Source organism: Stenella coeruleoalba (assembly GCF_951394435.1).
Source record: "Stenella coeruleoalba genome assembly, chromosome: 10".
NCBI classification, from domain to species: Eukaryota; Metazoa; Chordata; class Mammalia; order Artiodactyla; family Delphinidae; genus Stenella; species Stenella coeruleoalba.
Genome location: NC_137156.1, coordinates 41,229,716 through 41,243,775, shown reverse-complemented (window position 1 = coordinate 41,243,775; position 14,060 = coordinate 41,229,716). Strand labels below are relative to the sequence as shown.

Below are 14,060 nucleotides of genomic sequence, written 5' to 3'. Positions count from 1 at the left end.
GGGCGCCGATCGGGGTGACACTGACAGCGGTGGTGGATGGTGCCGGCTGAGGGCGGCGGGCGTGCCGTCCGGGCTGCTGGGCCTACCTCGCACGGACATCCTCTTGGGGAGGATAGTGACAGCACCCTCGGCCACCTCCTCCAGGTGCAGCACAGGGGCGATCTTGGAGCCCCAGCTGTCCGAGCCCATCCAGAAGAAGTGGCCGGTCTGGTTGGCCTTCCGGGCCGCCTCCAGCACACGCCTGTGGGAACACGCACCAGCCCAGCCCAACCCAGCCGTGTCTGCCCGCGCGGCTGCCGCCACCCTGGCCACACCTGCCCTTGGCTGACCCCCTTCCCCGAGGCCCACACCTGTCCCCCTCCCAGCCTGTGCCTGGATCCCCCATCCTGAGCCACATGAGCCCAGGGCCCATAGCCGCCCCAGCACCCGTGTCATACCCGCAGGCTCACAGTTCCCTGCTGCCCTGGCCCACGCCTGCCTGTAGGCCCACGCCTGCCTGTAGACCCACGGCTTCCCCTCTCACCGATACGGCAGCCCTAGCCCCTGTCTGTTTCCCAGACCCACTCCTGTCCCCTGGGGTTACCTCAGTCCCTGCAAAGACCACAGCTGTTTCCCTCAGTTTGGACCTGTCTGACTCAGGTCCCCAGAACCACATCTGCCCAGGCTCTGTCCTCTCAGGTACATGCCACGCTGGTCCTAAGCCCAGACCCACATCCCTTGGCCCTTTCTCACATTTATATCCACTGTCTCTCTCACACACACCCCCCACTACACCCTTCCCCCTCTGCATGCCACTTCCTTCTGTGCCAAAAGTTCAGGTGCTCCAAAGAGCTGCTCCCCACACCCTCCTGGGTGGATGAAAGGGTGAGGGCAGCCAGGGCCTCACCCCTCCGCAGGCCCACAGTGACAGTGGTCCTAGTCAAGTCAGGGGCCCTGGAGCCCAGCACAGGGCCCAGCCCACAGGAGGCTTTCAGTCAGTGCTTAACAGATGCTTGAACTAAGTGGCCCCTCAGAGACATCTAGGAGGAGGAAAATAGGAGGGACTGGGCAGAATTCTCGCAACGCACCTCCTTCCACGGGGAGAGACTGGAGCAAGCAACTTGCTCAAGATCACACAGCGAGAGGCCAGGATACTAGAAACTGTCCAGGCCCTTCCCATGGACAAGGCAGGACAGACTCCAGGGCTTGGGGTGGCCGCTGCGCCTGTGCAGGAGGTGGCCAGCTGGGGCAGGACCGCCTGGGGCTGCCAGGGAGAGACATGTTTCCCAGCCCCGGGGCCCACACCTGCCCTCCTCCATCGTCTCCTGATGGACATTTCCAGACCCCAAAGTTACCGCAGCCCAGGCAGGTGAGGGTGAGGCTATTAATACCTATTAATACCCGCCTGCATCCGGCCGGCCAGACACGACCAGAGCTGCCAAGACTCCATCTCTGTAAGGTCACCTGGGTTTATTTTTACTTCTGTTTGCTTCTGAAATGCCTGTGGATTTCCAGAAATGCGCCCCCCTCCATCACACCCCCCACCCCCCGCAGCTGCTCAGGGAGTCAGTCTCAGGCCCTTCCCTCTCTCTCCCAGGGGCCTCTTCTCTGGGACACGTGGCACCTTCATCCTCCCCTCCCCGCGTGTGGGTCCATCAGAGCCGCAAGGGAGGCCTGGAGTGGGGTGCGTCCCGGGGCGTAGTGGGACCCAAGTTAGTGCTGGGCTCTGGGGTGGGAGTGGGGGCACGGGGGCAGTGACTGGTGATTGCAGGGAGGGAAAGAGCTCAGAAGGAGCCCCTCCTGCCCCCGTTGCCAGCGGACCTGTGGCAATAGGAATTTAGGGGACCTGAAAGCTTTGAGGGGGTCAGGAGCAGCCTCTGTTTTCAGCTTGGAGGTGCCAGATGGATCCTGAGGACTCCCACGCCCTGGTCCTTCGAGGCCTGAGAAACACCTATTAGAGCTGGTCCTTGTGGCTTTCGAGGCTTTAATGACCTTCCCGAACTCCCCCCTCCACCCCTCCAGGGACCCGACAATGTCTCCTGGGGGGATATCTGTTTTGCTGAAACTCAGGAGTCCAGGATGGGGTCTTCACAAGTGGGAAAGAGTGCTGGAAAGAATGCGACCCAGAGAAGATGCTGGTTAGCAACGGGGAGGGGGATGCACGGGGGGCGGACCGGGCAGGCTGGGCTAGGCAGGTGGGCAGGTCGACCGGAGGGCACAGCGGGCTCTGACAGCTCAGGCCAACTATCTGAGGGAGGAGGCCTGGGGAGAACCACATCTCCTCTGCCAGTCAGACTCTGAGCAGGGGCTGTGTCTCCCACTGAGACTAGGGAATCAAGGAGGCCGGCCCCTCTTGGCCCTAACATACAGTCTCGGAGGGGTAGTAGTGAGAGAAAAGGCAGGAAGAAGGGAAGTGGGTTAGGAGGGGTGCTCAGGGGTCATCTTCTAAGGGCACCTGAGTTTCTGACCTGCGACTCAGGACCCAGGGACAGATGTGCAGAGAGGTGGGGTGGTCCAGGGTTTCTGCACTGCATGGTTCTGGCACCCGGAGTCCACCTGCCCCCAATCTGCAGATGTGGAGACTGAGGACCAGGGAGGGGACAATACTGCCCACAGTGAGTGTGTACCCAAATCAGGACTAAAACCTCAGCCCAGGCCTCCTCCCGCTACTCTGAGCTCACCGAAGGAAGGAGGGAGGGGCTGAGAGGTGGCCAACCTTACCAGCCTCTGCTCTAAGCCCCTTATGCACGTTCCTGCGTTCAATACTCAAGCAACACCATCAAGCAAGCATAATTAGCTTCTCTCTTTTTTTTTTAAAGCAGAATAGAAGCCCTGAGAGGTTGAGAAACTTGCCTGAGGTCACACAGCTAGTAGGAAGGAGAGCAGGCGAGGAACCTAGGTGCGCTCACCCCAAGCCCATGGCCTTAGCCCCTCTGTAAAAGTACCTGCTTACCATCCCCAGCTGGTAGAATGGGTGCAGGAAACAGCGAGGGGAAGGGGAGCCCATTAGCAGTAGCCTGTGCCCCAGCCAGAAGGGTCTCCCCACCACCCACTCACTGGCCCACCCCATCTCTCTGGACCCCAGGGTGGGTCAGGCTTGCCTAGGAAGGTCTCCAGCAGGGATCCCCAGCTCCCAACCCCACCCCAAGCCCCACCTGCCCTCACCTGATATCATCCTCATTGGCAAAGATGATGACTGCCCTGGCGTTCGAGGTCTCCAGGAGGCGCCGGATGATCTTGTCGAACTCCCCAGGCTTGGGTTCCCGTGGTATCTTGACCGACTGGGCAATGCACACACCCCCTGCAAGAAGGGCACCAGTCAGCCTGGGGCGGACAGAGTCTCTCCCCCAACCCACACTCCTGGGGGCTGCTCACGGCCCTGTAGCCTGACTCTTAGCTCCCAGGTCCCCATCTCTGGGCACGGGCTGTGCAGTCAGAATAGCCACAGTGGGAATTTCGGCTCCACAACTCACAAGCTTGGTGACCCTGGACATGTCACTTAGGTTCTCTGTGCCTCAGTTTTCATAAATAAAATAGGTTGTTAGCAAGAGGCAATGCAGCATTGTGCTTAAAGCTAGACTGCCTGGGTTCAAATCTCAGCTCTGCTACTTACCGCTGTGTGATCTCGGGCTGGTTACTGAACCTCTCTGTGCCTCAAATACATCATCTATAAAGTGAAGATAATGATACTACCTATTTCATAGAGTTGTTATAAAGCTAAGTGTGTTCACGCATATAAATACAATAATATCTGGCACATAGTAAGTGCTCAGTAAACATTGGTTCTTTTCAATGTAACCACCTCATAAGGTTTTTTGGCGGAGTAAATCTGAGAACGAGAGCAAATTGCCCACCCTGGGCCATTAGTGCCTCTGGCACCCACATCCACACACACCAACCAGGGCTCTTGTCCCTGGGCCCCATGCTCATCAACAGGCCCCTTGGTAAGAGCAGTGCGCATGGCTGCTGACTCGTGCCCACACATCCTGGGCAGCAATGCTGCAAACCCAGCTACAGTCCTCATCCAGGTCTTCCCAGGTTCCCTTCCACGAACCCACAGGCCACTCAGTGTGTAAGTCTCTCCAGCTCCCACCCTGGCCTGGCAGGGTGCCTTGATACTCGAGGCCCCGCCCATCTTATTTGTGATCAGATTCCTAGCAGGGAGCTCAGGAGAGCCCCGGAAGGTCATTCTAACCGGAGTGCTTGGGGTGGAAGGACTGGAAGAGCTCTGATTGGGGTCAGAAGGTCTTTAGGGGCCCTCCTGTCACTCCTTCTTCTCTGGGCCACCACCTACCTGGCTGGGTCCTGGGGGAGGGGACCCAGGACCTACCTGCCTCTCAAGCTCATGCCTCTGCGAGAAGCCCAGCCCCCAAGTCTGCAGGAGCCAGGATGCAGTCAACACACACCCCGGAATTCACAGCCAGGCCATGTGGCTTACAGAACCCCTGGGAGCACTTTCCACTTCACCCAGCCAGTCCCCAGCCTCAGACGTGTCTCTCCAGTGCTGGCGGGGGGACAGGTATCATGTGTGTATTTCAATCTCCCCTCATCTCCTACTACAAAAGCACTGTGGACCACTGTTTCTATCAACTGCATTTGACAGGTGAGGAAACCGAGGCTCAGAAAAGAGAAGTGGTTTACCCAAAGCCAGACAATTCCCTGCCCTACTGAGGTACAGAATGGGGGGCCTCCAGGGAGTAAGACCCCCCCAGGACCCCAGGTGGCAGAGGCAGGGCTCAGCTGATGGAAAAACATGAGGGATTTCTCTTGATGAAAGCAGATTCTTTATCTGAGACCATTACCTTCCTCTGGGTCCCACTCAGGGGTCTCAGCCCAGCTCCACCTCACACAGGAGCCCTTTAGGGCCCAGCCAAACTATCCACCTTGGCTGGGCACCTGGCTGTCACCCCTGGGCACCCCCGAGCCTTTGAATGGCTTCTCAGTCCAGGCCTTCTGCGCACACTCCACGCACCTCTGCATGGAGGACTGGCTGCAAGGGGCTCCCAGCACAGGGAGAGGTAACACACCCACCTGCCCCCCGGGGAAAGGTGCCAGCACCCAGCTCCACCCAAGGAGGGCCCTCTACTCCTGAGCGTAGGTGGCAACCAGGGAAGGCTGCCCAAGGGCGGTGACCCTGAGCTGAGTCTTAGCAGGAGGAGGCGCAAGCAGCCGGGGCGTGGGGCATTCTGGGAGAACAACGTACTCACACTAGAATGGGGGCTGCTCTGTGCCAGGCACCTGCAAGGCCTGGAGCCACACGACACAGACACATTCTCACATTGCCAGGAAAGTAGACCCCCTGGTTCTCTGCACCAGGCAAGGCAACCATGGCCCCTGCCCCCTGCCCTGACCAGCACCCACTTCTCTTACTTTCTGCCACTTCCGTGCAGACCAAGCTCCTCAAGACCTCCTAAGACACCCAAGGAAGCCCCAAGCACAGGAGAAAAGCAGGTCTACCAGGGGCTCGTGGGGGAGGGAGAGAAGGAGAGAAGGAGGGAGGGTCTGGGGGCAGGACGGGGCCCCTCCGGTCCCGGCTCACAGAGAGAGCCCGGGGAGCCAGTCTGCTGCCCACAGCACTGGCTCTGCCCTAACAGCGGCCGGGCAGACACTCAGCTCCCAGGTAAACCCTCCATATGGTTCCTTTCCAGTTAGAAGTTGGGCCAATTGCTACATTCCGCCCCCCCATCTGGGGAGACAGATGGACAAGAGAAGGAGGCTGGCTGAGGGGTTAGGATGTGCCACCTGGCTCCAGGAGGGAGGAGGGGGCCAAGTGGCAGAGGGGAGGCAGGCATAGAATAGGAGTTAATTGCTCTCAAGGAGGGAGAAACTTTTAGATTAAGTCATATTTCTGGGCAATGCTCCCCTAAGAAGTTCCATAGGATGACCCCACCTGACACGCCAGGGTATAGCTTGCAGGCTTCGTTTTGCTGGTGAAAGAAGAATGAGGTGACCACAGCTCGTCAGCTCAAATGTGAGCGAGTCGCAAGGTACTCGAGATGAGAGCTGGTCTGAGCGGGATGCGCTATTCTTACAACCACAAGGGTGGGGGGACTGGAGGGGAGTTTGGGGGTTTATGCAGAGCTCAGTACCAGTGAACGTTTATAAAGTGCCTGATGCCTTTGAATATTATTCGGCATATTTTGCATGGATTCACTCATCTGAGGTCCGTATCATCAGCACAGCTCCAATTTAGAGATGAGGACGCAGAAGTGCAGAGAGGTTAAGTGGCTTCCCCAAGGTCACACAGTCAGGCACAGAGTGGGGTTTGAATGCAGGCTCCCGAGACCACCCCTTCGCCCAGTCCAATGTGTCACGACCGGTCACGTGGAGTCAGAGACCAACCGGCACCCGTAAATATGGCTGGGCACAGGGCTTACCCTGGGCTAAGTACCACTGGTGTCACTGGCCCCACAGTGAGAAACCAAGTGTCTCCACGGCCCTCCTGACCCCATGCCACAGCCAGAGAGGACTGGAGTGGCCCAAGAGAGACCGAATTTACCAAGCACCCACGGCATGTCTGGCACTCAGTGAATCCTCACACAACCTGGGGCAGGGGCTAACAGCCCCATCTTACAGATGTGGAAACTGAGGCTCGGACGTGCTAAGTAGCCTGACGGAGGTCACATGGCCGGTCAGTGGGCCTGTAATCCAGGTCTGTGTCCAGAGCCTCCCTCCGGCAGGGAAAGGGAAGGCCCCAGTCGCTGGGTCTCTGTTAACCCCCATCTCCTGCAGCCCCTCCCCCCCCCCGGGAAGATCTCAAGTCTCATGCTAAGCCCGCCAGCCCTCCCGTGTCCAGCCCCCGCCTCTGCAGCACCATGACTAGCACTCCCCTGGGACGCCCTCTTCAAACCTCTCCACCAGGGCGGGGGCACTTCTCTGCACCCCTCCTCCTTTACCACACGGACTCTCTCTTTGGATAAAAAAAAAAATCCATGAGTCCATACTGAGAGCAAATAGAATCCAATTAAACCCAAGCAGCGAGGAACGAGCCCATGCCCTATCTCTGCACAGAAGCTGGAACACTCCACCTGTCCCAGGCTCCAGGAACAGGATGATAAGAAGAGGGGCATGAAGGAGTCTGGCGTTCTCCGTGGCTCCCCTAGGCCTTCCTGGGTCACTCGTGGCAAGCCCCTCACCCCACACACAGCCCCAGCCCCCTGTCCAGCACCAGTTGCCGCCACATGCCAGCTGCGAGCTCCGCCATCCGCCCAGCCGGTGCCTCCGTGCAGGGCCGGGGGCAGGAAGCCGCAAGCACTTGCCAGGAGCCTCTGAGTGCCTGGGGGCAGTGGGGACCTGGGAGAGCTCCTGGCCCAAGTGCTCTGGGAACAAGGAGACTGAGGGCAGACTGCACCAGGGGGTCTAGAATCCTACAGGCCAGTGTGTCCCCCTCCACATCCTTCCCAGAGAAAGTCACACACGGGTGCAAGGGAACGTGCCCAAAGACGGTCACTGTGGCGCTGTTCGAAACAGCAAAAAAATGGAAACCACTTAAATATTTTACAGCAGAAGAATGGCTAATCCGTGGTGTGTTTGCACAATGGAATATTACGTAGCTAAGATTCATAAAACAGCTCTCATGTATCAGCACGACAAAACCCTGAAAACATAAAGTTGGCTGATAAAGCCAAGTGCAGCACAATCTGTCCCATTTATGTAGAAATTAAAAGCCACATATAAGATTTATTCTATAGGGACACACACATATATACGAGCAAAAGCTGCATGAAGGCAGATTTGTTCTATTGTATGCACCGCGATCTCCCAGTGCCTGGCACACATTAGGTGCTCCATAAATGCTTGTTGAATGACTAAACGGGGACAAGAAGGGAACTCATCCCCTTCAGAGTCGTGGGTAGAGGGTACCTCAAGGGAGGCAGGGATAGAACAAGACTGAGGGCTCCGTGAAAGGGCTTCCAGGCAATCCCCATTTTATTTCTTGAAAAAAAAATCAGAAGCAAATACAAGATGTAAAGATGTAAATGCTTGGTAAATGTGAACCCCAGAACCCAGGCCAGACCAAATTTTCAGACACGAGTGACAGTGAAGGCATTCAGTCCCTGTGTGCGCTGCCCTGAGCCTCTTTGTGCATCTGTGACACGGGGTCACTCGGCCACTCCCGGCTCGGTGGAATCCACAGGACACTGGAGGGGAAGCACATGGGGAGCCCACCTGGGGCTGCCCTCCTCCTCCGGCCATCTGGCTCTCGAAATCCTACCTTCCCCCCCGAGGACAGGCTCTTTCCTGGCCAGCCCTCCCTGGCACTGGAACCCTGCGCCTCCCCCAGGCTCCAGGCACCTGCCCTGACTTGAACGTGACATGGAGACTCCACTAGTGAAACTTGATATGGGTTTCCTCTTGCATTTTGTGGTCTCTGCGCCCTTTCCATTTGCAGTCTGGTGACCTTTCCCGGTGTTCTCTGGGTCCAGCCAATATATCTGGGTCAGTGTCTGCCTCCAGCTGCACTCCCCAAGGGCAGGGCCGGCTCTGCGTGTTTGTTTGTTCATTCGTTCATTCATTCATTCAAGAAGTGTCCTGCTCAGTTCCTGGCACATTTGGTCCTTAAGAAACAATAGCAAGTAGGGACTGCCCCAGTGGCACAGTGGTTAAGAATCCGCCTGCCAATGCAGGGGACACGGGTTTGAGCCCTGGTCCAGGAAGATCCCACGTGCCGCGGAGCAACTAAGCCTGTGCGCCACAACTACTGAGCCTGCGCTCTAGAGCCCACGAGCCACAACTACTGAGCCTGCGTGCCACGTGCCACAGCTACTGAAGCCCGCGCACCTAGAGCTCGTGCTCCGCAACAAGAGAAGCCACTGCAATGAGAAGCCCGCGCACTGCAATGAAGAGGAGCCTCCGCTCACCACAACTAGAGAAAGCCTGCGCGCAGCAACAAAGACCCAACGCAGCCAAAAAATAAGTTAATTAAAAAAAATAATAAAGAGGGCTTCCCTGGTGGCGCAGTGGTTAAGAATCCGCCTGCCAATGCAGGGGACACGGGTTCGAGCCCTGCTCCGGGAAGATCCCACATGCCGCGGAGCAACTAAGCCTGTGGGCCACATCTACTGAGCCTGCGCTCTAGAGCCCGTAAGCCACGACGACTGAGCCCGCGAGCCACAACTACTGAAGCCCACACGCCTAGAGCCCGTGTTGCGCAACAAGAGAAGCCACCACAACGAGAAGCCCGCGCACCACAACGAAGAGAAGCCCCCACTTGCCGCAACTAGAGAAAGCCCGCGCGCAGCAACAAAGACCCAACACAGCCGAAAATAAATAAATAAATAGATAGATAGATAAATAAAATTTAAAAGAAAAGAAAAACAATAGCAAGTAAAACCCCTTCCTTGGGAGCTCAGTCTAGTTGGGAAGCAAGACAGGAAGAGAGAGCGACCAGTCCCAGGAGGGGCTCAGGAGACAGCATTGCTGGCCACACTGGTGGTGGGGAAGGCCCCCTGGGTGCCAGGCCCACCGCATGCTTCCCCAGACACCAGCCATCCAGCAACGCACCCTGTCCTGTGTGCTACGCACCCTGTCCTGTGTGCTACCGCTGCTTTTCCTTCACTGAGTCAACAAGTGTTCACTGAGCACCGTTTAGATGCTGGGATGCAGCCATGAGGAGGACAGAGCCCCTCCTCCCATACAGCTCTCATTGCAGGGCAGAGGAGGAAACAAGTGAGTGAAGTGATGGAGGGAGGCTGGGGGCTGCCTCCTAGGGGGCAGGGAGGCCGGGCCACGCAGTGGCAGCAGCACATGTGGACTCTACTCAGACTTTTTTCTAGGAGCTACTGCCTGGCCTGAGAGCCAGGAATTGAAGACACTTTGGACTTGTAACTTCCACCTGCAGGTGAGAGATCGCTGCTGAAATGCCCTCATTTTTCTACCCTTCGCTGTGTGGGACTGTCCACACTTGGCTCCCTCCATCAGCACAGATGACCCAGGGAGCTTATTTGAGGGCAGGGCCACGGAGACCTGCAGGCACTAAGGACTCAGCGGGGGGGGGGGGGGTGTCGGGGGGGGGCAGGGGAGCAGCGGGGGGGTGGTCATCAGCCCAGTTTCCCGCCTGAGGTGTCTCCCTAATGTCCTGGTGGACTCGGGTTACACCAAGTAGGATCACTGCACCTGTGCTCAGCTTCCTTCTTCTCTTGGCACCTCCCTGTCCCCCACGGGACGGCTCTCTCCACTCCACCCATCTAAATAAGTCCTCCCCACTCGCTCCAAGCAGCCCCCAGACCCCCTGCCTTCACGACACGCCAACCTGTGGGCTGAACCTAACCCGGTGGCCCAGAGCAGGCAAAAAGGAAAAGCCTCCTCCTGGAGCAGCCCGCTTCCACCCAAGCTCACCCCAGGTAGGGGGCAATCGGGGACCTGGGCTCCCCTGTGCCTTCCCAGAGCCCTCAGCCACATCCTCCAGGCTTGGGAATCCTCTTGTTCCCCCATCCTTCATTCTCTCACTCACCAAGAGACCTACCCTCGCCAGGAAGCAGCTAAGCAGGCAGCCCGCAGGCAGTGGGCAGCAAGGTGACCCAGACAGGGCACTGTGTCCACAGCTCCAAAGCCCTCTTGCTCTAACACCCAGAGCCCTGGGACCACATTCTGCAACCCAGGCTGTTCCCTCGCCCCAAGCAGCAGCCCGGGCTCTGGGCTCCAGACCAGGGGGGAGAAAATCCTCCCCCAGAGCGTCGAGCAATTTCCCTGCAGACAAACAGTGCAGGAGACCAGCAAGACTGGGCTCTTCTCCCCTTTCTCTCTCTCCCTTTTCTTTTTCTTTCTTTCTTTCTCTTTTTTTTTTTTTTTTTTTTGTCTTTTTAAATTTAAAATGGGAGAAAAGCAATGAAAGACAAATCCTAGGAAATCAAGTGGAAAAATCTACATTATGGCAAAATGTGAAGGCAGCAAACTGCAACATGGAGAGAAAGTGGGGACTGTTAACAGCCCAAGGGGGTCCCCCAGCTCCGCTACGTTCCTGCCAGAGAGGGAGCTGGGGGGAAGGCATGAAGGAGGCTGGGAGTTACCCTGGACTGTATGGCCTCACACACACACACACACACACACACACACACTCACACACAGAGGTCTTTCTCCCTGGTCCTCCCTTCTTTCCCTCCCACTCCAAACCATCTCTCAGGAAAGGGAGTTACTCAGAGGGCTCAGTGACTAACATGGTGTTACTTTTGTTTTCAACCAGGAAGGAAGTCCTTGTCTAAGTAAATGGAGCCACATGGCAGATTCCAGGCAGTAGAGCTGTGGCTAAAAGGGTGCCTGAGGTCAGGAAGGCACCCAGGCCCTGAGCGAATGCCCCCTAACCTGTGGCTGTCCGGGGTGAGCGGGGCTGGGGGGCACAGCGAGGGGTGGACCCGCACTCTGGCTGGCTCTGGCTCCATAGAGGGCTTGAGGGCTCTCCGGGAGGCAGCTCAAGCCTGGTTCACGGCCACCATCCCCCTGTCTGCTCCACTCCCGGCCCGACTCTCCACCCTCCAGTGTCCACTCCATCCTCTTTCTAAAGCACAAATCCCTCTGACACATGGCTCCCTGCCTGCAGCCCTTGGTGGTTCCCCACCCGTGTGTGTGTGTGTGTGTGTGTGTGTGTGTGACATTCAAGGCCACATCTCCTCCTCAGGTCTGGTCCCTACAAAAATCCACCATCCGACCACATCTGCCGCCCCAACAGGCCTTAGCAGAGGCTGTTCCCTCGGCCAGCCTTTCCCTTGCTGGGCCCCAGTTTCTCCTCCGCGTCTGTCTCTCCACCCCAGCCCTCATTGGGCCCAGCACACGTGCTGTGCCTGCTCGGGTCGGGCAGTGACCCACGCTTGCCGGTTGAATGAGTCACTGAGTGCCCGACTGACAGGGATGGGAGGGCTGGCGGGGCAGAAGCCGCTGGCACGGGCAGAGGGGCAGAGGCTCTGTAGGAATCTGAGGTAGCCACCTGCTCAAACCTTCCCACTTCCTTTGGGAGCCTCCCTGACCCCCAAAGCCCACTATGACCTCCCCTCTGAGCCACCACCTGGTCACACGGAGTGCCCGAATGTCTGCATGCACAGGCTCTGGGCACCCACTTTGTGCCGGGCTCTGGGCTGCAAAGGTTATCCATGCACCGCGCATGCAGGACACACTGGTGAGCTCCAAGTACACATGGTGCTGGGCGTCATGCACACCAGGACCTCTCTCTCAGTCCTGCCTTCTGTTGGGAACTTACTTCTCCACGTAGAGGCAAATTCCTTGCTACCAGCGCTCAAGAAATGCACATGCAAAAGAACAAGTGGAGAAGTATAAGATAGCCATGCAAACTGGCCGGGCCCCAAGGGCCAGAGCCGAAGACAGCTGGGCCAGTAGAGAAGGGCATGAACGCAAGGCGACTCCAGCCCTGTGGGCACGGTGGGCCCACTGTGAGCGATCTGGCTGGAGCCAGGAAGACCCAGGTACCAAGGGACAATGAGGGGGAAACAGTCACTCCGGCTTCCCACCTGCAGGTGTCTCCCTGATATACCCCATCAAAGGTTTGTGCAAAGCGTGGATACTGCACCTGCTGGCTTTCCCCTCCCCTCCAGTCTGAGACAGAGGGGAAGATGCCTGCTCCACTGCTTCCTGGCTGTGTGACTTTGGACAAGTTACTTAGCCTCTCTGAGCATCAGGCTTCCCATCAGTAAAATGGGAAAAAAGCCCGGTGGGGCTGGAGTGAGGGTCAAATGCGATGGTGTTTGTGAAGGCCTGGGTTGGCCTCCTGGAGCCAAAGCCACTGGGGAGCAAGTCCTAGTGGGGGTGGGGGCTGCTGAGGTAGGGGGGCAGGGACCTCATCACCCAGCTTGGGTCAGGACCCAGGGCTGGTGAGAGATGCTCTGGGGACCAGAGACACCAGCTAAAACTGAGAGATGTCCACAGGGACAGAGTGCTGGGAAGAACCTGGGGCCTTAGCCTAGAGGCCCAGGGTCTATCCAAGGCAGGACACACATCCTTTCTTTCCTGAACACACTCAGCTCATCTCCCCACCCCTGCATCACTCCCAGCCCCGCCCCACCACACACACATGGTGACACACACCCTCACACAATCACATACCACACATCACTACAACCTCACACAATCTCACAGCCACACAGGCTCACACACTAACCACACCGCCCCACACAGCCACACTCACCACGCCCAACCTCCCAAAGTCACACCCTCCACACAGCCACACAGCCGCAGACCCAGGCACACAAGTCAGCTGTCCACATCTCCACCAGCCAGCCCGGCCACACATTAGTACCATCAACACCTCTCCTTTGCTGCTGGTGCAGGGGAGCCCGGCTGGGGGGTGCTAACGGGCATGGGGTCGTGACTGGGGGGAGGGGTACAACTATTTACCGAGGAGCCTCAGTGCCCCCATCAGGGCAAAGTCCTCAACTTTCCTCTGAAACCAGGCCGTCCACTCACACCCTCCTGCCCCCATAGAGAATCGGGCTGGACCTGCAGGTACGGGGGGCACAGGCATCAGAGAGCTGGCCTGCTGTGACACAGGAGGCCGAGGCTGGGCACAGATGGGGCCCTCATCCCACCTCAATCCCTTACTTGATAAGAGCCAAGTCACCCAACCTCTCTGCACCTCCACATCTGCATCTGTAAAATGGGAGGGCATTCTCGCCACTCCCCAGACGTGGCAGGGGTGTTGTGAGGATTAAAGGGATCACCTGGCCCCTGGGGGGATATTTTGGGGAGGGGGGAGGCAGGCTGTGGGGGACCAGCCAGGGCAGCTGTGGGGCTCAGAGCCCCTGAGCTGAGTGCTGCTGTCCCCTCGCTGGGAGGCCGTTAAGCAGCACAAGCTGCTGAGAGCTGCATTATTCATGGTGCTCAGCTCTGAGCAGAGGGAAATTTGCTGAGTGATCGACCTAATATCTTAACACAAACCCATTTAGGTAAAACACTTTGAAGCAAGAAAAGCAGAAAAAAGGAGAGAGAGAGAGAGAGAAGGAAGCAAAGGTGGTGGAGGCCAGGTGGTGGCAGGAGGGGACTGAGCGGGGAGGGGCCCTGAGACTGATTTCTGGCCGGCCTCCACCCCAAGGGCCCCCAGGAGACCCCTTCCCCCCAGGCCCACCTCCCCCCACTCT

The 14,060-nt window shown here is 57.8% G+C and overlaps 1 protein-coding gene across 3 annotated transcripts in view; it reads right to left on the bottom strand.

The window, feature by feature from the left end:
• GRM4 (glutamate metabotropic receptor 4) overlaps nucleotides 1-14,060 on the bottom strand; it is a gene marked incomplete at its 3' end in the record, with an annotated part of 98,390 nt that overhangs the window by 33,014 nt on the left and 51,316 nt on the right. For all 3 annotated transcript variants that reach the window (XM_079933774.1, XM_079933775.1, XM_079933776.1), the window contains exons 3-4: nucleotides 3,145-3,280; nucleotides 87-241 (exon numbers count right to left, since the gene is read on the bottom strand). In XM_079933774.1, coding sequence (XP_079789900.1) covers nucleotides 87-241; nucleotides 3,145-3,280 — 291 coding nt within the window. The remainder of the gene's footprint in view (nucleotides 1-86; nucleotides 242-3,144; nucleotides 3,281-14,060) is intronic.